This window comes from Strix aluco, chromosome 12, assembly GCF_031877795.1.
Source record: "Strix aluco isolate bStrAlu1 chromosome 12, bStrAlu1.hap1, whole genome shotgun sequence".
NCBI classification, from domain to species: Eukaryota; Metazoa; Chordata; class Aves; order Strigiformes; family Strigidae; genus Strix; species Strix aluco.
In genome coordinates this window covers 25970107-25990772 of record NC_133942.1, presented here as the reverse complement: position 1 = coordinate 25990772, position 20666 = coordinate 25970107, and the positions used below count along the sequence as shown (strand labels likewise).

The window sequence follows — 20666 nt, the reverse complement described above, 5'->3', positions numbered from 1 at the left end:
TACAGCAGACATGCTAATTATGAACTCTTTCCATGGCTAAGGTTAACACTTTCCAAAATTTATGGTGGACGTATGCTGCCTATTTAGCAAAAGGGAAGAGCATCTTTCATAAAGTACAATATATCCTGAGATGAAGTGATTGCTTTTATCCTTGAAAAAATGGATCAGTATCATAAAGACCTCTAGTGTATTGTGATGCTTGATATAATAATTTTGAATTCACAGTTTTACCCCAGAAGGAAAGTTTAGACAGCCAGCCACATGTTTAAAAGTTGAGAGTCTGGTGTGCCATTTGAAGTGTCCTGTGCCCAGAAAACCAACATTTACAGGACTGAAACTTCTGAGACAGTAGTTAAAAGGCAGTGGTAGGGCTTGCTTCTGCCTTCAGTGATGTCCATGTGTGTAGGAAGGGGTTGCATTTCCAAAACTGCCTCACCAAAGGGAGACTGTTCCAGAACCACATGCCTCATTTGTTTATTTTCTCTGGAGCAGCCAAAGATGATATTTTGTCTTTGAGACGCTGTCTCTAGACCTTGCACTTCTAAAGAGCTCTTGCAAGAGGGGAAGAAAGTTTTGTTTTGTTTTTAATGAAACAAAAAGAAACTTGGGAAAGTCAGGACATACAAGGAAAAGGCTATTCTCAGTTCTTTCTGCAGGGGGAAAAATTTTCCTTATCTTGTCAAGTTTTTTCTCCTTTCCTGTCAACTGTTTTCAACATGCACCCTTTTGAGTCGGGCACAAGGATAGATCAGAAACTTCCTCACAGTAGTTTCTGTTCTGTATGTGGAGAAGACAATATACTTTCCTACTTTCTGAGGATACTGTAAGAAAGAAGGAATAAGAGGATACTGTATGAAAGAAAGAAGAAATGAGTACAGTTCTCTAAAAACCTAGTCCAGAATAGTTTACTTGACTTCCAAGTTTTCAGGAAGAGAAAATACTACATATGAAACTTCAGACTGGTATTAACTTTGAGAAGCTGATGGTGAAAGCTGTGCCTCTGTGTGTGTTTCTGCGTGTGGCCAGAAACACTTTTACAGAATCTAGTCCCAACCCAAAGGGTGGAGAGTTTAGTGATCTTCGGTGGACATACTCAGACTTGGTTACTCCTGCACAGAGATTTTTAAGGTGATCATTTGTCAGCCACTGAATTAGGAGCTTTAAAGAAAGGATCAGGGGGACCTGAAAGTGTTAGAGGAAACAAATGAGATTGCAGCTGACATCTCCAAGGGAACTTTTGTTCAAGGGTGCTCAGGCTGTTGACCTCTTTGCTTCTCCATTTCATTGCCTTTAGATTATAGCATTCTTCAGTACCAGAAAAGGAGTAGCTAGTGACTGGGCATATGCTACCTTTTTTTTTGGGGGGGTGGGGGGAACAATCATGGACATTGCTGTGCAAAGATTTTAATGCACAAAGAAACAGCTTTGCATTGTATTTTAAAAGTGTGGGGTTTATATACAAAGCTAATGATTTATTTCCTTTTTTCCCTTCTTAGCAGAGATTGGAGAGTAATTCCTAGTGATCTGCATCTTAGTTTGGAAATCATTGTCTAAAAATACTTCTTAAATATCTGTCAGCAGGTTGGCAAGGATATGAGAGAGGAAAGGAAAAATTAAAATATACTGTTGTTTCTTCCTTTTTCCATTCCTTTCTCTATTGCACATCCCTCTCTTTGTTTAGTTTTAGTGGTGGGAGTAAATGTATGGTAGGCTAGAAGTAAATGTTTTTGCAAGAAGGTGACCGTAAGTTTTAGCAGAGCAGGCTGTTTCCCACATGTAATTGACTGGCGAAACCACAGTAAGCTCTGCAGAGGAGCTCACCCTTCAGTTTAGCAGTCAGGGTGCTGGAGAAGATTTGTCCAGAGCAGAGGTAATGAATTGAGAATAGCAGAAAGGACAGATGACCCAAATCTTCACTCATTACCTCATCTGGGGTCTCCTTGGTGCTTATAAGTGAAAGCTTTCTGTAATTACTCCTATGTGCAGAGCAGTTTCTGGTCCCTCCAAAACTCAAAATGTGATTTTGAGAGGGTCTCACAGGCTAATGCCTCAGAAGGATTTGCTCCTCGCCTACAACCTGCCAATACTGTTCTGTGAACTGAAATGTGAGGATCACATGGTGTGAAAGACCAGTTTTGTCAGATTTCATGGCCAAACCTAGCTCATTCTGTGTGCTTACATGTCTTTCACACTGTAGAAATGGGTTTCTAATCTTGTTAGTTTTTTTGCAATATTTGGACCGTCTTAAATTTTTTAATTGTTTAGGTTTGTGTTTTCAGTAGAAGTATTGGCGTATTTTGCGCTCGTATAAAAAAAAAAAAATTGTTTAAAGATGAGTAAAACAAACCAAAGCAACTCCCCTTCCCTTCCAGTCTTCCTTCTTCCCTCCTTCCGATCTCAGCAGAGCGATATATGCCAGAGTTCTGGAGTAATACACACATCATGCAGAGAATTGAGGAGGCACAGTATTTTTTCAATAAAGGGTCTTTTTATCTCTCTAAGTTAAGGCCCTGACTCAAAGCCTTTTGAAATCAAGGATAAGACCCCTACAGGTCAACAGGTTAGAAAAAATGAAGAAATATGTGTCAGCAGTCAAATATCTGGCTCTCAAACTCTCTGGATTTGGGAACATAAAGTGCGTGGATGCCAATAAACTATGGCAGTAGCTCCCAAAATACCCCATTTTGATAAAATCTATCCTTTGACTTAGGAAAAAAAAAATGTTAGGAAGGGAAGAGGAACCCAAGTTGTAGTGCTAAGATAGTGGGTTCTCAAAATGCAGCTCTGTAATTTCCCACTCTGCAGGGTTTTCCAAAGCATCAGAATAATGGTGATCACTGTAGAGTATGATTGCATTCTGTACAAGTTGTAATTCCAATCCACCTTCTTTAAAATGTTAAAATGCCTGCTGGGAGGTTCTAAATGGCAAATGGTTTTTTAAAAAAAAATAATCTTTGGAATAGACAGATTAATAGGTGTCCCGTATCAATTATTGATAGTGTCAAATCAATGCAGCAGTTTCAGTCTCATTTAACCTTGCTATTATTTAATTGCAGTGCTCTAAAATAATAGCCTGAGACCGGACTCCCTTTTCAATACGATTCTGAACTGTCATCTTCAAAACTGCTGCTATGGTGTTCATACTCTCACAATCTAAGAATTTACTCATATTGGTAAAGTCATACAGGAACATGTCTTTATCTTTTTGTTTTCATTTTAGGAAGAGAAACTTGATGTATTAGGTTTATCCTGGAAATATGTTTACCTCAAGAAATATCTGTGAAAATTCAGTGTAACCTGTTTCACAAATAGCATGTGATAGGCTACATGGTATCCTGCTTGCTGATATTTCCAGTATACACAGCAGGCTGTGGGGTTTTTGTTCGGTGGGTTCCTGAACAATGTAGAGAGAGTTTATTAAAAAAAGAGGGAGAATTATTTGCACTTCTGTGACTATTTTTCCTTTCAGCTCAGACTAAAGGAAACATGACTTGTTACCATACCCAGATTTACATTTTTGTCTCAAACTAGAATTTTTCATGGAAAAAGTTTTGATGAATTTAAACTTAAACCTTTTGCTTAGTTGCTAAAGGGAAGGTTTTTCTTCCTCAGATTTAATTTCAGTAAATCAAGGTATAAACATTTCTTTTAAGGAAGTTTCACTGCCACTTGGAGTGATTATAGAGGCATTTTTCAAAACTGTTATTGAGGAAAACCTCCTGATTTTTCTGGGGTGTTTGCAGTATAGTTTTAGGGCGAAATGTGCAGTTAGATTTTTCTGTAGAATTTTCATCCTACCAGCACAGTGGTTCTGTAGATACATGGGCTTTTAGTCTTGTGAAAAGGCTCTCTGCTAGCTGTTGACCTGCATGTTCTGATGTTTGTGGAGAAAGGTATTAACAGAGAATCTGAAAGGTACTGAAATGTTTCTGTATGTAGAAACACTAACTTAGGTGCTAACCAAGCCTGGCTTTGTAGCAATGTGTGTAGAAAAAAACTACACCTGGCCATAAGGGCTTTTAAACTGACGGGATACTGTGGTTTGAGGAGTCCTTTTATTTATGTAACGTTACTTTTTGATTCCACTTTTTTCTTATGGGTTTTTTTTTTCTTTCTTCCTTAAAATACTTTGTTATGTAATATCTGAATTAGATATTTTTAAAAATTATTTTTCATTTTTCATGTGCAACCTCTGGGTTTTCCAAAAAAAATATTTTTCATATTGGGAAATTAAATGTCATAGTTGCTAATGGCAAACTAGTGTGTTTCTGTCATGTAATCTTAGGTCTGTATCCTGTCTTCTTTCTACGAGTGAGTTCTTAGTAACCAGCTTGATAGAACAAAGGAGAGGCAGAAATCAAAGCTAAAATATTAAGCTGGAAAACAAAACAGAAAGGTAAAATGAATGCCCTTTAACAAAGATGACCGCATTTCCAGACAATTCAAGCGAGTACTGATTTTAAAGTCATGTCTTAACAGTTTAGTGTTAGTACCTCATTAAAATCCAGGGATTAATAGCAGCAATCTCCTTGTTGCACATTAAAAGGATTTAGTTTAATTTTGGATTAGAGGGGTACAAGGTGCCATTCCAGCGAAGCTATTCCCAAGGTATCAGTGAGGTGAAGTGGGATGGCTTAAAGGCTGTGGTTTCTCTAACTGTCCCAGTTATACTGTATATGTACAAACACACCCCACACCCCCCCCATATGGATTTAAAACTTGTGATGAACTGGTTCAATAATCCTTCACAATGTATGTTATCTTTGGAAGTGAAATTGTCTGGAAAAGCTTGTTTGAAATGTTAAGAAAGGCAGTTATATGGTAGTCCTGCTGAATAATACATGCATTAATGAAGAGAAACTTGAAAAGGATACTTGCAAAAAAAAAAAAAAAAAACCAGGAACCTGAGGGAAGGAAAAATCCAGCTTTCTTCTTAATGGATTTAAGATTGTTGTAAACTGAGATACAGTCTTAGACATGCAGAAGACAGCATTTGCTTGTAATTGAGCAAATTACAGACATTGAGTCCCTGTGCCAAGAAATTCACAATTCAAGAAGGAAAAAAGAGACAATAAACAGGTTCCGATAGGAGACTACAAGGAAATTATAGTGGTCCATGTATTTGGTCTTAGTCTGGCAGCCTAACGGTTACTGAACTTTTTTGAGTGTATCATGACACACTGAATTGTAAGGACAGGTTAGATCAAGAACCTTAAAGCAGTCCCTGCTAGAATTTAGAGTTCTCTGATGGTCACACTTTTTATGAGCATATCTACTACTTTATAGTCATATTTAGGGGTAATTGAAGATGTTCAGAATCAGTTGGGAGATTCGTGGTACTTTGGTGACTTCATTGGGAGGATATTATATTGCCTTTAATAATGCAAAGGTGATGTTTGTCTTGTATGTAGAATGTAAGTTAAATATAAATCGGACCTGTAGCCACATTTCTTAGTGAATTAGGAGCAGTATGTTCCCAACTCCTAGAGCAAAATACACGTCCTCTTAGATGACATTTACAGACTATGTGCTTCTGCATGAATTGATGTATAAGCTGCTTCCTTAGCAGCTTACTAAAAACGTGGCATTTTAAATGCCTCAAGAGCTGTCATCTGCCTGAATCCTAGAAATCCTATTTTATGAGACTTTACAGCTATCTGGAGAGATTTTCCGTGTGTGTTTAGGATTCCATACTTTAGTATGGAACTATGATATGATGATTTTATGTTGTATGCCAAAGTTGGCTTTAGGATTTTTTATTTTAAATTGAAACACAACAGGTTATAACCTGCTTCATAATAAAAAAACCCAAACAACCAAAAAAACCCAAACAGCCAGTAATATTTTACTTTGAAAGGTTTGGATTTCCCCGTGCACTTTGTGTTTGTTCCCTTTGCATGGCTGTCTTTCTAAAAAAAAGCAGCACTCATTTATAGACTGCAGCCTATACTAATTAAAGATAGGGGGTTTTTGCACTGAACAGTTTGGATTTGTGTTGCTGTAAAACTTATCTCCAACTTGTTTTCAAATCCTGAATGTATTATTTTAAATAAGTAGGTTGATGTTTTTAAAAATCAGTAGGGCTGTCCTCTTTCAATGTAGTTGGACAGCTGCTGAGGCTTCAGAGGCTACCTTTTGTACCTGTTGATCATCTTGTCTCCTTTTTCTCTGAAATAAGTTTATTGACTTACTTGCCTGGAGAAGAATGGAGGCGTGTAAGGATATTGATAAAGCTACTCAAAAGCATCAGCTGTTGAACAGCAAGTGTACAAGCCGTTGTCTAGCAGTAGCGGTTCCAGCAGGGGCTGAGCGGTGGCACACCTCAGCTGGCCATTACGCCTTAGGGGATCGTTTGCTGACATTCCTGTTCTACCGAGGGACGCTTCTGGCTCTGACTCTTTCTTCGATACCCTTTTGTTTGTGTAGTAGCTTCATTATCTTATCTCCACAGATTTTTAGACCCTATCGATGTAGCATGTACTGCGCTGGTAAAGCTCTGAAGAGCAAAGAAGAATGAAAGAGAAGGGGGTGGAGGGAGACTGGAAAACTGAAGAGTCTCTTCATACAAATCTACTCTGAATTGTCTTTTTGCTTGGGGAAAAAACAAAACCAAAACACTAATAGAGTCTGGATGTTTCTGAAGGACAAAATTATTTCCTTTGTGAAAGGATCTTTACTGTAGCATTTGGTATGAGGAAAGTTGCAGGAGCAGTGTCACTGCCCTCGGCTGAGTAGGTAACAGCCCAAGCACCCCTTTTGCTAGCAGTTATATCACCTCCCTAACTTGCTAATACATTTCCCTTTAGCAACCTCACCTGAACTTCCCCTGCTAGAGCTAAAGCCTCTTCCTGCTTTTACTGTTCTTACTGATTAAAGAAAGTCATCGCTCCCTGTCCTCTCTAATATCTCCTTTGTACATTTGTAAGACTGTCCCTTCTCTCTTCAGTTGCCTTTCCCAGGGCTAATCACATCCCAGCTCTTTTAATCTTTCCTTACAGGTCAGGTTCTGTTTTCTCCCAAAATCTCTCATTTTTATGCCTTGCATTTTAAAAATAATAATTCTAGGTCAAACAACACTTGATTAAAATTTTAAAGGGTGAATATAAGAAATCCCTGTGCTTGTGGTAGCACATAGAGAACGCCCTTTCACAGAAATCCCTTTTCATTTACAGTTATGAAAAACTTTATGCATATTGCCCTATTTTTATGACATTCACCTCTGAACTGTATGTACTAAGCAGAACTCGAGCTCCGAAATACTTTATTTAATTTTTACTAGCATCTCCTGGGAAACTCAGCAAAGATCCACCAGCTCCAGCTCTGTGTACTCCCAACTGCTTCATCAGAAATGGGGAGAATAGGTATGTGTTTGTAGCCTTGCTGCATGTCTGGATCTGTCAGTACTCATGTAGAGGTTATTCCCAATCCAGATCCAGACCAGTGTGTGCCATTTGAGTAGCAAATCATTTCAAAATATGTGTCCACATAGCCAAAAGGCATGGCAGAACTCTGTTCATAATCTGTTTTAAGCCTCAAGCCTGCAAGGACTGAGAAATCGCACTAAACTCCAGGAAGATATGTGCAAGTTGGCTTTGGTACTAAAATCTAATACACATGTATATTTGTTGCATTTTTAAACACTGTTTCAGAGAGAGAGCACATCACAAAACCTAGATCAAGAAAATTCAATATTAAATTTGTCATGTGCTGTCCTGAAATCCATTTCTTTGGAAAAAGCCATAGCTTTTCTTTAGCATACAAGTTTATTTTTCTCAAGTGAGGCCTCTTCACCCAAGAATTAAAAAAAGGAAAAGATTCTTGGTTTCATATGAAGGGTTAGGGCTATTGTGTAATTCTCAATAGCATTAACAGGTAAGTTCTACAAATGGCATTATGCACTTCTGTTCTTTCCACCTGAGCAGTTCATCTATCTGAGTGGCCATTATCTCTTGAGAAACACTTAAGTGGTCAGTATCATGTGCTGGAGAGTTTCTCAATATTTGCTGCATTCTGGTTAGCTGAAACCCAATTCTGCTACTGTGTCAGTTCAGGGAGTAGTTTCAGTTCAGAGGTTTTATTTTCCATTCTTTCAGTTTCTTTATTACACAGTTACAGTCCTGTCTTGGGCCAGTGTCAGCTGTGATGAAACCAGCAAGCTTTAACAATAATAAACATGTATGTTGTTGAAATTTCTTTTGCCTCTTAAGAAAGCTCATTCAGAAAATCATTTAATGACACAAACATGTGAGTAGAAGGTGCAGCACGTAAGGAAACAAGTCACCTGGACTTGTGTTTGAATGAGCTTTGTGACTTAATTTCAGGAGTGAACGAAGTAGGTGTGTATTGTGTTTCTTTTTTGTTGGTTTCTTTTTTTAAAGTGGGTGAAGGACTGCTGCTATATTTGAACAAACAAAAAAGGTGTGAGGGATGAGCTGCTTAAGTTGTGCTTTTTCATACCTTAATAGTTAAATCTATGTAAACCTGTTTAGGTACACAAAATTTTTTTGCATGCATGCAGGACAGTATTCAATCTGTGTATGGTGCAGGAGACACCAGCAGTGTTTCTCTAGTATTTAATCAGTGTGTGACAGCAAGTGAGCATTTGGGTTTTGAGCCTGTGGATATTTGCCTCAGCGGTAAATGAGGGAACACGTACTGTAACTGAACACTGATCTCTCTCTGCATAGATAGCTATTGGGCAGAACTGTGTGGTTTATGCCATCAAAGATATTCATACTTAAAAGTAACTATACAAACACATGTTCCCATCACATAAATTGCAGGAATTTATAAAAGTAAATACAGTTTCTAACTATTGTTTTCTTCTTCTGTAAGCACCGTTTGGTATCTTGCAAATTAAAAAGGGTGGGAGCATCAGCTTCTCGGAGTAATATTGTTTTCTTTTGGCTATAAATCTGGGAAGAAAATGATTAAATAGACTGGAGAAGAGGGGTAAAACTCAAATAAAAAGGCACTTATGTTTATTGCATTTTGCAGGGTTGTTTTCGGGAACAGTGTATGTCTCCTGAGACTTTGTTTCTTATCCATTTTATAGAGCTCTGGCCTCTTAACAGCACTGCTTTAATGACTTGTTCTTGGGGTTCTGAGTTGGTATCAGTGCTTGCCATGAAAACAAGCCTGTTACAAAGAGGTCAGGTTTCACGAGACAGCAATAGACTTGTAAAAACAGATTTTACTGGAACAAATAAAGTCAGAATTAAGAAGAAACCAGAGATTTGCGTAAAGAAACAAGATACAGAAGGAGCAAGTATTGAGCTAAACTGATAATGTATAAATTTAGATGGGAGATAAGTGGGGATTTTTTTGTTTCTAAAACCACATTTAGTGACATTAATGAGTTTTTCTGAAGATTTTGTGCAGTTCTCTGTAGTTCTGACTTGCTATCTTTAGAGATCAGTTTTCTGAGGAAACGCGTTGTTCCTGCTCAGGTGGAAAAATATTCTTTAAATACCAGCTTCAATTAACAACTTGCATTGGATTTTCTAAATAGTATAGCTGAATTTGTTCTTGCTTGCTAGGATGATGACATTTTGTGTTTTGTGAAATACTAATTTTCCTCAATTTCTTTTGTAGTTCTTGAGAGTCTCACTTTTGTCTTTAATCTTCAGCTGTAACATACCGGCTGTGTGGAAATAAACAATTCTTTTTATATACATAAATTAAAACCAAATATTGTGTTTCTGTTGTCTCACTCTGTCCCTTTAAATGATTGTACCAATATAAGAAGACTCTGTGATTTTATAGTTCCTATGGAGATTAAACTTTTAAAGGTTTATCTTTGCGTTGATAAGATTGTATCATTACCTTTCTGCCCTGTTAAAATGGTCCTTTCTTATGCCACTGGCTGTGTGGTGCAGGTGATGGCTCTGAAACTCATGTTACATTGATTTGTCTTGTTCTTATTATCTATGCCTTTATTACATTCCTAGAGATTTTATTTTGAAAGCTAAGCAGATTTGCCTAGTTCACCACATCATACTTCCAGTAAATAAATGAAGAATGTAAAGCACTACTTTTTCTGTTAGAAAATCTGTTAAGAACAGCACTAGGGAAATGCTCTGACTCCAGGTGAACACACATTGTCTGTGTAGGGAGGAATTAGAAAGGGGAAGGAGGGAAGAGAGGAAGTAAGACAAGCCTGGATGCTTTATTCCCCCCCCCTTCTTCTGTGGTGGAAAACTACAGTGGAGTTGAACTACCTCAATTTCAGCAGAAAGCAAATCCAGAAAGTTTAGAGTTATGGAAACAACCTGGTGTATGTGCAGGTTATTTAACTTACACTGAGTCTGTTCTGTGAAGCTGAACTTCTGTAGGTAGACAAAGAACTATTAAGTCTTTTTTTTCTTCTGATGGTTCCTTAGTAATGAAAAGAAAATCTGTTTCGGAAGAGAAGAACTGTTTTCGCATCTCCCCCCAGGAGGCTTTAAAACTGCTGTTGTAACATCTTTATACAAGTTGTGGGGTTTTTTTGTTTGTTCTTGAACCTGGTGCTATTAAAAAGTGAAAGGAAGAACAAAAAGCGGAACATAGGGAACTGGGTTAAATTCTGCTGGTGGAAGAGGCTAGTTCTGTCTGTGGTGAAGGTGGGTAGGGAACAAGACTGCAGAGTGTGCTGGAACTGTGGGGACCTGCTGCCAAAAGCGTGTCACTGGTTGTAAAAGTCCTTACTAGGAGCATCTCTGCTTGCCTTCTGGGAGTCTGAATCCTGTTTAAGGTGCCAGACCTAGTTTCCAGTGGCTGCAGTGTTTGCATCGTGAGTCTGCAACTGCTTTCAGGTGATTTTGCTGTACAAGGTGGTTTGGTTGTTTTGTTAATAGCAATCTTTGGGAGGGCTGTTCACAAAGCTGCAACACTTTGATGCTGCTGGTATGATTAGGAATGCTCATTCCTGCAGTGCTGCTGCCACTACAGGAATGCAGTGCAAAAAAAGGATTTATTCTGACCTAGGAAGTGGAATAGGTATACTGGTAATGGGACTCTTTAAGTTACGTAGTTAGGCCCCTGTTAGGAGTTAATCTGTGTGCGGAGGGGAAAGCAACCAGGTGATGTCACGCTTCCTTCCCACTCCAATATTAATCTATTGATGCTGTGTGGTAGAATTAAAATGATGGGGTGGAGGAGCATTCGTTAGAATGCTTGGTGTGCATCAGTACTGTATGTGTCCTCTATGCAGAAGGACATTATTGAGAACGTGTTAGAGTAAATAGGATGAAAAACCATTTTAATTAATAAACAAGTAAAATGGAGGAATTCTTTCAACATAAAACTTGAATGTTAAGAGATGGGTAACTTGCTAGTATTGGTTTATGTATTGAAATCGTGTTTCTGTATAATTTCTACAAGAGTAGAAATGTATTTGAAATCTTTTTTTTTTTAAAAAAAGAAAGTAAATGAGTACAGTTAAGTTCATGCAAAGATTGTTCCCTCTGCAGTTACAAGGGGTGGAAATGTGTGTGAAATTATTTGTGTTGCGAGTTATCCAAAAGGAGTTGCCTCTGAAGAGTTGTTCTTTCTGTTAATTATGTTGTAAGTAGCAGTAAATTAGCAATTAATTAGAGAATTTTGTATTCCTTTCCCTTTGGCTTTTATTTTCTGAGCAAAGAAATCCAACTGCTGATTAATTTCTTAGGTGCCTGTTAGCTGGAAGGTATTTATTGACCTGCCACTTCAGTTGACTCAGTTTTGTGAGCTCCTTAAGTTGTAAATGCTCAAAATTATATTGGTGCTCTGTGCATCAGGCATGCGCTGGGTGACTGCTCAGACTGTTGGGATGAAAGTGTTCTTACATTATTAAACGTATTTTGAGATCTTCTTTGGTTTTGATTTCTTTTGCTTATCAAACATGAACTTGTACAACTCTGCAAATGCTTTTACTAAGCGAGTATTATTAAAGGACTAAAATATGACTGTCAGGAACTGAATATTTTGGAGATTTTCTACTGCAGTCAGATTTTTTTTTTCTTGAAGTGTAGTGGGGCCAGTCCCAAACTAGTTGAATTGACATGAACTTCATTAGTTTAATTATTGATACGCTTTCCAGCTGCATGCCAGTCAATTTGTATACTTAATTCTGTTTGGGAGTGTCATTTTCATTGAAACATTTTTTTACTGAGTTAGGTTAAAGCAAAGTTATTTTAAGTAAACCTTCAACCCATGGAATCATGCTATTGAGAAAAGCTGACAAGGTAGTTAGTCCTGTCTGTCTTTGCATGTAGAAAAGAGGACTATTTGAAGCATTTCTGGGTATTTCTGCAAGTTGAGCTGTGATCTGGAGTTTGGTTTAGCCAGGATTTTTTCCTTGCTTTGGTCCTTTAAATTCAATGTTCTTTTATTTTTAAATTCAATGTTCTCTTATTTTTAGCCATTTCTGCATTTGAAGTCCAACCACTTTCAACTGAGGTCCAAGAAGGTGGTGTAGCTCGTTTTGCCTGTAAAATAACAGCAAACCCTCCTGCCACTGTGACATGGGAAGTGAATCGAACAACTTTACCTCTAATCATGGACAGGTATGCGGAGTTACACATTTTAGAATGTCATTTATTTTCTGTGATAATTTTGAGCCTGCTACAAGAAGAAACTATCCATCCTTGCAGTGCCATTACATAAAAAAGGTTCCATGTGTATAGTATGTCAACTATTAAAAGAGCTATTAATAGTTATTTTGTTAATTTTAAATAGGTGTTATGAGTGCAGACCAGAATCACCTGCTATTGTCTACACAGTAATCATTGACCTGTGAATTGTTATTGGTGAACTTTGTATGCGAGTCATCCTCAGGAACAGGAATTGCTGTGGGATACAGAATAGGTGGTCTTTGGCTGTAGGAGTGGTTTGAACTAGCGGAATTGCTTTCACAGAAGAATTGATGCTGAACCTGTTTTTCTTTAGAGGGCCGATAATGAATTATATGTACAGAAAATTGAGTTAGAACACTTTATCCTAGGGAAATTCTGCGCAGGGAGAGTTTTCCTGAGTTGATTAACGTGTAACATACAGCCTGTTCCCTGCTAGATTCTTTTCCTGTCCAGAATTTATTCGTTGAACCTACTCCCATCCTTCTCAACATGTAACTTTTGTTGAACATGTCTAAGATACCTAGCATGCAAAGAAAGGTAAAAAGACAAATATTAAAATTGAAAGCATAGGTGGGTTTCTGGGAGCTGTATACCCGTTACACCAATATATCAGAAAGTGCTGCCAAAAATCAGCCAACCTGAATAGTATGAATGTAGTAACTGACTAAAGAAGGTTGGGATGTTTCCTTCTGAGGGTGAGAAAGATCTGCTTGTTGAAAGTAAATTCCTTTGCTCTCATCGTGGTGCTGGGGGGAATCTCGCCTGTAGTTCAGAAATGCAGGGAGGTGAGTCATGTATAGAGAATGTTTTTGAGTCTCCATCCTGATGTTCTCAGGTCAGTGTAGCAATGCCTGTTTGTAAATCAAGTAGTTTATTCCATGGAGGCATTCACTGGCTGAATGTTCATCTACATTTCTTTTTTTGTTCCTGTGACAGGATAACTGCTCTACCTACAGGAGTTCTTCAGATCTATGGTGTTGAACAGAAGGATGCTGGGAATTATCGATGTGTTGCCACAACAATAGCCAATAGACGTAAAAGCACTGAAGCAGTGCTGAGTGTTATTCCAGGTACTCACCATGTGAGATTTTTTTCAATGGCATTATGTTATTTTTTACATTGTGGCAAAAGCACTTACATGTGTTGAAGAGCTGTACTGTCTTCTGAACCACTCGCCCAAATAATAATTTTGCTTGCTTGTATCTTGCGGCTAAAATATTGTTCTGTGTAAATTTCCACAGTTACTGAAATAAGGCTTTGGTGTAAATTTAATTCTAAGCATCCTTAAAAAAAAGTAATGTTTTACTTCATATTTAATTGAGCTTTTTTTTAATTGTTCTCACTTTCTTTGTTTTTTTTTTTTTACCTCCAAAGCCTCAGACTTGAAGCCTTTTCACAAGCCATCTATAATAGCTGGTCCTCAAAATATTACGGCATCTCTTCATCAAACTGTCATACTGGAGTGTGTAGCCACAGGGAATCCAAAGCCAATCATCTCATGGAGCCGGTTAGGTAGGTCTTAAAATTACAGTGTATGACCTTCAGCCTGTGAAGAGGAAGTGAAACTGGAAAGAAAGGATTTCAGCAATTAGGTTACCATTCTGAGGCTTCTTGTATTCTGCAACGATGAGTAGGTTAGGGTAGGGTAAGTGAAACACTTTCAGTTGTGTACTTCCATACTGCTGTTAAAAAGCCCTGAGGTTTTCTGAGGCCTTGGACTCCCCACTTCTGCTGTCAATCCCACACTGCCTCCAGCACAGTGTGGGCAAAGTGCTGGGTAGGGTGGTGACCTTCAGGGATCTGTGACTGAGTAGAATCAGTGGTGAGTTAGGGCAGGTTGGAGTGGTGGCATCCTATGGAACAGTCCTGTAAATGTTTCTCCCTCTCTTCTTCTTAGAAGCACTATGTGAATGTGATTTGGACCTTGAGTTAACGGGCCATTTGGACTATGAATAGGTATAGTCAAACCCCGAGTAGTCTGCCTGGAAGGGGAGAAGAGAGGGAATGCGATAAGAATAATATTCATCAATGCATCACATTTTTCTATGAAAACTACGTCTGTTTTTATTCTGACCTGTACCTAAATGTGAAAGTCAGGACTATACCTGTAGAAGCAAATCATGAAAAGTTTTTCTACGTTTTTATTTCTAAAAGTGAGAGAAATAAACATATTTTTCCTGGTTGATTCAGTGGCTCTAATAGACAAACAAGTGAGAGAAAAGTTACCTAACAGTCACAGAGCATTTGCTCTGTGAAGTAGAAAGTAGAAGAAAATACATGGTAATTGAATATACTCATTTTATCCCCAGCATAATTCAGGAGGAGATAGATGATCCCTGCTTGTAATGATGATGTGGGTGTTGGTGGTAATGAACTGAATCATAATGCAAGGCAGCTGGGGAGGCTAACTGGGAAAATGGCATTAGTTTTTTAGCTGTGATGGTGAATTTCAGATAAACCACTTACCAAGTGGTGAGACCCAGCCATCTGAATGGTCAGATAACTAGGGTGAAGAGCAAAGCAAATGGAAAATGGAAACCTCTGCAAGTTCATCTGTGATTTTCCTTTGCATCTTTTGACTTTTGAACTCTAATCTATGCCATTACTGCCTAGGCAACCTATTTAGGTAAGTTATTTAGGTACACTGGACAGCCTTGTAACCATACTTCTCCCACTCTCTCAAATAGACCATAAGTCCATTGACGTCTTCAATACCCGTGTCCTTGGAAATGGGAACCTCATGATCTCTGATGTAAAGGTGCAGCACGCAGGCGTGTATGTCTGTCGAGCCACTATTCCAGGCACACGAAACTTCACGGTAGCAATGGCAACTCTTACTGTGCTGGGTGAGCCTGCTTTGACTTCCACAGTGTGTGTTAATATCTTGTGCCTGTTTTGAGCTGTGCTATGTACTGGGCTCAATTTTTATCTCAAACATAGTGCACCAAGGGCTGCAGGGAGACTGCAGAGATAAAACAGTTCACAGAACTGTGGCTGCTGCCTTCTGTCTGTTGACTTAGATGAGAAGTGTCAGATACTCAACGTTTGAGTTACAGACTATCAGTTCATTTGCACCTGATGATACCCAGGTGCAATGTTTGCTCTGGGAAGACAGGCTTTCAACACAGAAAAGAATCCCATAACAAAGTAGAAGTATGTAATGTATATGTATGCTTTGTGAGCAGTACGTTACAGGCTGGAGTTTGATTTGTTTGTATTCATAAATGCATGAACAAGAATATGTAGAAATGTTGCTATCTGTGCAGATAATCTGTATTTTTAAACAAATGTCCTTTATTTACATGGAACGTGCTTTCTGCATGAGTATATGTGTGAGTGGCCTGAGGAGAGAGGTTTGTATGTGGAAAATTCATTATTATTCTGACTGTCCTTGCTTTTGTGGGGGCTTGATTTATTTATTTCCTTTGTTGCTTTGTAGCTCCACCTTCATTTGTGGAATGGCCGGAAAGTTTAACAAGACCTAGAGCTGGTACTGCTCGTTTTGCTTGTCAGGCAGAAGGAAATCCTGCTCCCAAAATTTCATGGTTAAAAAATGGGAGGAGAATACACTCCAATGGTAGAATAAAAATGTACAACAGGTAAGATTACGATTGGTGTATGAGAGCTGTGCTAGTGATGTGCTACCAAAGGATGAAATTCCAGTAACTAAATATAGCCAAGCAAGTTATAACTCAAGTAAACATGAAATTGGACATTATATGGATGTTTTCTTGGCAGAAGGAATGCACGTTAGTCAATACCTAAAATCCTCAGCAAAGCTTTTGTGATCACTGCCTTACCTGGGGGGGGGGGGAACTGAAAGAGTTTTCACCACAGAGTTGCTCTAGATTGATGCTAGTGTAGCAGAGACCAGAATCTTGCTAGCTGTTTGAGGCTCTGTTTCACTACTGTAGAGTGAGCAGCTCATATTAAAGAGTTGGTTAAGAAATGACAGCCCTACAGTTCTGTTCTTTGCAGGCAGGGAATAGATTTACAGGTTTGTTTTCACTGTGCCTGGCTTTGCAGACATAAATGTAAACACGGCAGATTTTGAGGAACACTTCAAGTTGCTAAATTTCACAGCTGCACATCCATTTCTCATAGAAGAGTTTGTGGTGCATAAGTCAATTACACTAAACTCATGAAGCAGAGGCAAACATAACTGGGTTTGCATTATGTAGAGCCAAGTTCTTCCAAGATGTGAGCTTTTTTTCCCCCTTTTTCTTCCTTTTGGATTCAGTAAATTGGTGATTAACCAGATCATTCCTGAAGACGATGCCATTTATCAGTGCATGGCTGAGAATAGCCAGGGATCTATTCTCTCCAGGGCCAGGCTTACTGTAGTTATGTCAGAAGACAGACCCAGTGCACCTTACAATGTCCACGCTGAAACGATGTCAAGCTCAGCGATCCTGCTAGCATGGGAAAGACCGCTGTATAATTCCGACAAAGTGATTGCATACTCCGTGCATTACATGAAAGCAGAAGGTAAGCAGTTTGATTTAAATACTATTTAACTACTTGTATGTGGTAAGAACGTGAATGTCCTTGCAAAGACTGTCAGGTCTGAATGGTGCATAACCAGGGTTGCATCAGAGCATACCAGCGTATAAATACATATGGTAATCAACAGGCATGCTTGGGAAGAAATGCTTTTGCCACATTATCTCTTTTGTGGGACTGAATGTTCTTCCAACTCACCCTTGTCTGACTGCTCCAATGAGCAGATTTTGAAGTTAGGAACGGACTTTAAAACCTGGGCCCTCCCTACTGCTGTCTGGGTGTCCCTCCGTCCTCAGCGGGAGCTTCTGCCTGCTCTCTTCTCTGTGTGTGCTTGGCATACAACAGAATCCTGGAGGCTTACAGAGTTGACCTTTTCACCACAGACAGCTCTTTTGTCTGCATCCCTGAATTCTTGTGACTTTACTGGCTTTCATATATTTTGGAGTAGAATATTTGATACTTTATTGGCTTGACTATCTTTTCTTGGAATGAGTATTGGCTGAATGGTAAAATCTGTTCTCTTTTCACCCCTTGGTCTCTTACAATGAGAAAAGTATACTCAAAACTCTAAAATATGCTTAAATAGCCATGAACGGTTTATCCTAGTCTCTGAAATGATATATAAATTCCTATATAAAAAGGAATGGATAGCTGGAATAAAAATGAGCAGCTAGACACTTTAAATTCCCGTTGTATTATGTAATTGCTTTAAGCTAAGGTAATCTTTAAGGTGGTAGAAAACAGGCATTTTTCATAAACAGAAGGGATTGCCAAATGACTTGAAAATTTGTTAGGTGCATGGCTTAAACTAAACTGCGATGTGGCTCAGTTTTCTAGGAATTATTTCTTTTTCCATTTCTATTCAGTAAGTAGTTTATTCAGGGACAGGACTGCAGATGCTCAGCTCTGTGTGGAATACCAGTATGCCATCTGCTAAGCAGAGGACAGGAAGGACAGCTTAATTACTCTAAAACTAACACAGGAATAGCTGCCTTTGCTTTTGCAAGTGGGATATTTCAGGACACAAGAGAATTTTGTCTGAAGGAAAGAAGGAAAGAGTTGCGGGAAATTACCCCCTACACTTTCAGTCACTGAGGTATTGTGCTCACGCCCCCCTCTTAAAGCTAATATGAATTAAGTCACACGAGATAAGTTTTCTGGGTAATTGTATGTCTGGTGCCAGTATAGAGGGCAGAGACTGGGTAACTTCAAAGAAAACCAGAAAACTGTCCTTAGGGAAGTGTGTATTTGTGCAGGAAATACTCTTGCACAGTAGTGAAAGGAGGTATCTTCTGAAACGTGTTTTCTGCAAAAGTGTTTTGCCATCCCTGCTTTATTTGCTTGCTTATCCAAAGGTTATATCTTGTGAAATGAGGTGGTAACTTGTAACTTGTTTTAAAAAATAAAACAAATGCCAAACAAAAGCAAGCAAACAACCAAAAAACTCTTGATTTATTTGAACTTGTGTTCTCAAATACCCATTTTTTCATCTTTCCAGACTGTCTTGTGATATTGACTTTATTTAATATAATGCTGTTGTGCATCCTTTTGCATTAGTAAAGAAATCCACACAGGGTGAGTGGGGAGGGCTGTGTTAATTACAGTGGTGGGAATCAAAATGTAGGTGACCTGCATGCCGTTTTTCTTTGCTAACATGATTGTATAGTACCAGAAGATCTGCATCAGGCCATAAACCCACTTTTGTCTTGTTTTGTAGAAAAAAAAATTTGACCTTCAAAGGCTAGTAGACTGCATTTCTGTAAAATAATTGCTTTCTGAGTCTATAAACCTTTGTGAGGATGTTGCCCGTATATCAGAGGCATTATTAAAAACCTAGAAAATGCCTTTGTGAAAAAGTATCACCTCGGCCATCTCTCTAATGTAAATTTAGAAGCAACTATATTTAAAGAAATGCAGATCAAATATTAAGGAAAATCTTTTGATGACATTCACACAATACCAGGCCATAGAGGTGCTAACATAGACTGTTGACATTATCAACACCTTATTTACTGTCTAAGAATTCTGGATAATTATCTATTAATGTAAATAGTTTGTATTAATGTATTGCTTTCATTATTCCTTTCAGCCTGTCTTTCCCCAGTCTGCCCTCACACCCTGTTTCAGACCTTCTTGAAGATTAAAATTTGTCTCAGATGTATCTGACTTAACTAGAGTATATCTTACTTGCTTAAAGCTTCCCATGTGTTACTTTTTACATTTATGTTCATATATTGCTCTTGTTTTAGTTAGGAACTACATTTGTCAGTGTGAGTAAAGAACATTTTATTGCAGAAGAAGAACAGTGCTTGTTAAGTCTTCTGAGTTGTACTGATGCTTATGATTCCATAAACTTTAAACAGAAAGGAAAACTGGGTAATACACTAATTTGTAGAGTTTTTTCTGTAGACTTCACAATGGTTTATGTATTTGAATACAAAAGATACCGTCACTCGTCCTTTAATTTCACAACTTGAGTATTCTGATGTTTCACTGTAAAAACAGGTTCAGGTCCTCTTCCCTATTAAAAAAAAAAAAAAAAAAGTTAGTGTTTTAATCAAATTAGTTGAAGAAACTAACAGGTGTTTTTTTGTATTTTTGTTTTTTGTTTCTTTAAGCAGAATATTTTACATTCAAATCAGGGTCATAGTAGCAAGAGGAATAAGGGTCTGATGAGCGTGCATGTTGGAGTGTGTTAATTCCTTGTTAGTGATTTAGAAAAGGCACAAAGGGAACACTGATTGTGGTGGAAGGCAAGCCTTGTTCTCTATTATGGCTGTTTCATTAGGGCCTCTGCATGAGGCCTAGCAATCCATTCAATGAGAGAACAAGTCCTTTTAATTTGAGCTCAAGGATCTTGTTTAGTAGGTCAGAAATCGTGCCTTGCAATTCCTAGTTAACAGGCCATTAACTAGTCTGTTGTGAGATGCTCGTAATCTTGTCTAATTAAAATGCTATCAAGTTAATTCATAAATGTGGGAAAACTTAATGGTGGAATTTGCCTTTCGTTTTGTTTATAAATTCAGTTGTGAAGAGGAGGAGCTGGCTCTTACAGAGTTTTGATTAAGTTGACATGCACTTGGTGTGAATTGTTCGTTAACACAGCAGCTTTCACCACACCTATTCCACTTTATACCCTTCCTCTATAGGAATAAAGCCCAACAAAGACAAGGACTGCTGCATGTGTTGCTATGCATATTTTAATGTGAATTGCTGAGAATTTTTTTTTTTAACAACCCGCTAAGGAGCCAAACATTTTTGAAGCTCATTCTGGTCTGTTCTTATTGGCCTTTCTCCAAATTAATGAAAAAAACCGTGTCAATCAAATGTAATAGAATTCACAGGGCTAAAATGAGATCCTTTTGCTGAGTAAATTCTTTCTGTTTGTTTCTTTTGCGGGGGGGGTGGTGGTGTTTGTTTTGTTTTTGATGGAGTGGAGCCCTTGCATTCCTTGTAGTCTGCTATAGAAAGGCTCTCTAAATAGGTTTTGAAAAAAACCTCCCTGACTCTAAACAAATAGATTTAGAAGCTCGGTATGAATGATAAGGCTATTAGAGCTTGTCTGTT

General features: G+C 38.2%; 1 protein-coding gene across 1 annotated transcript in view; it reads left to right on the top strand.

Annotated features, from left to right (window-relative positions):
• Positions 1–20666, top strand: part of PRTG (protogenin) — an 82661-nt gene that overhangs the window by 21144 nt on the left and 40851 nt on the right. The window contains 6 exon segments of the mRNA XM_074837710.1: positions 12383–12527; positions 13533–13666; positions 13971–14108; positions 15284–15442; positions 16036–16195; positions 16837–17084. Coding sequence (XP_074693811.1) covers positions 12383–12527; positions 13533–13666; positions 13971–14108; positions 15284–15442; positions 16036–16195; positions 16837–17084 — 984 coding nt within the window.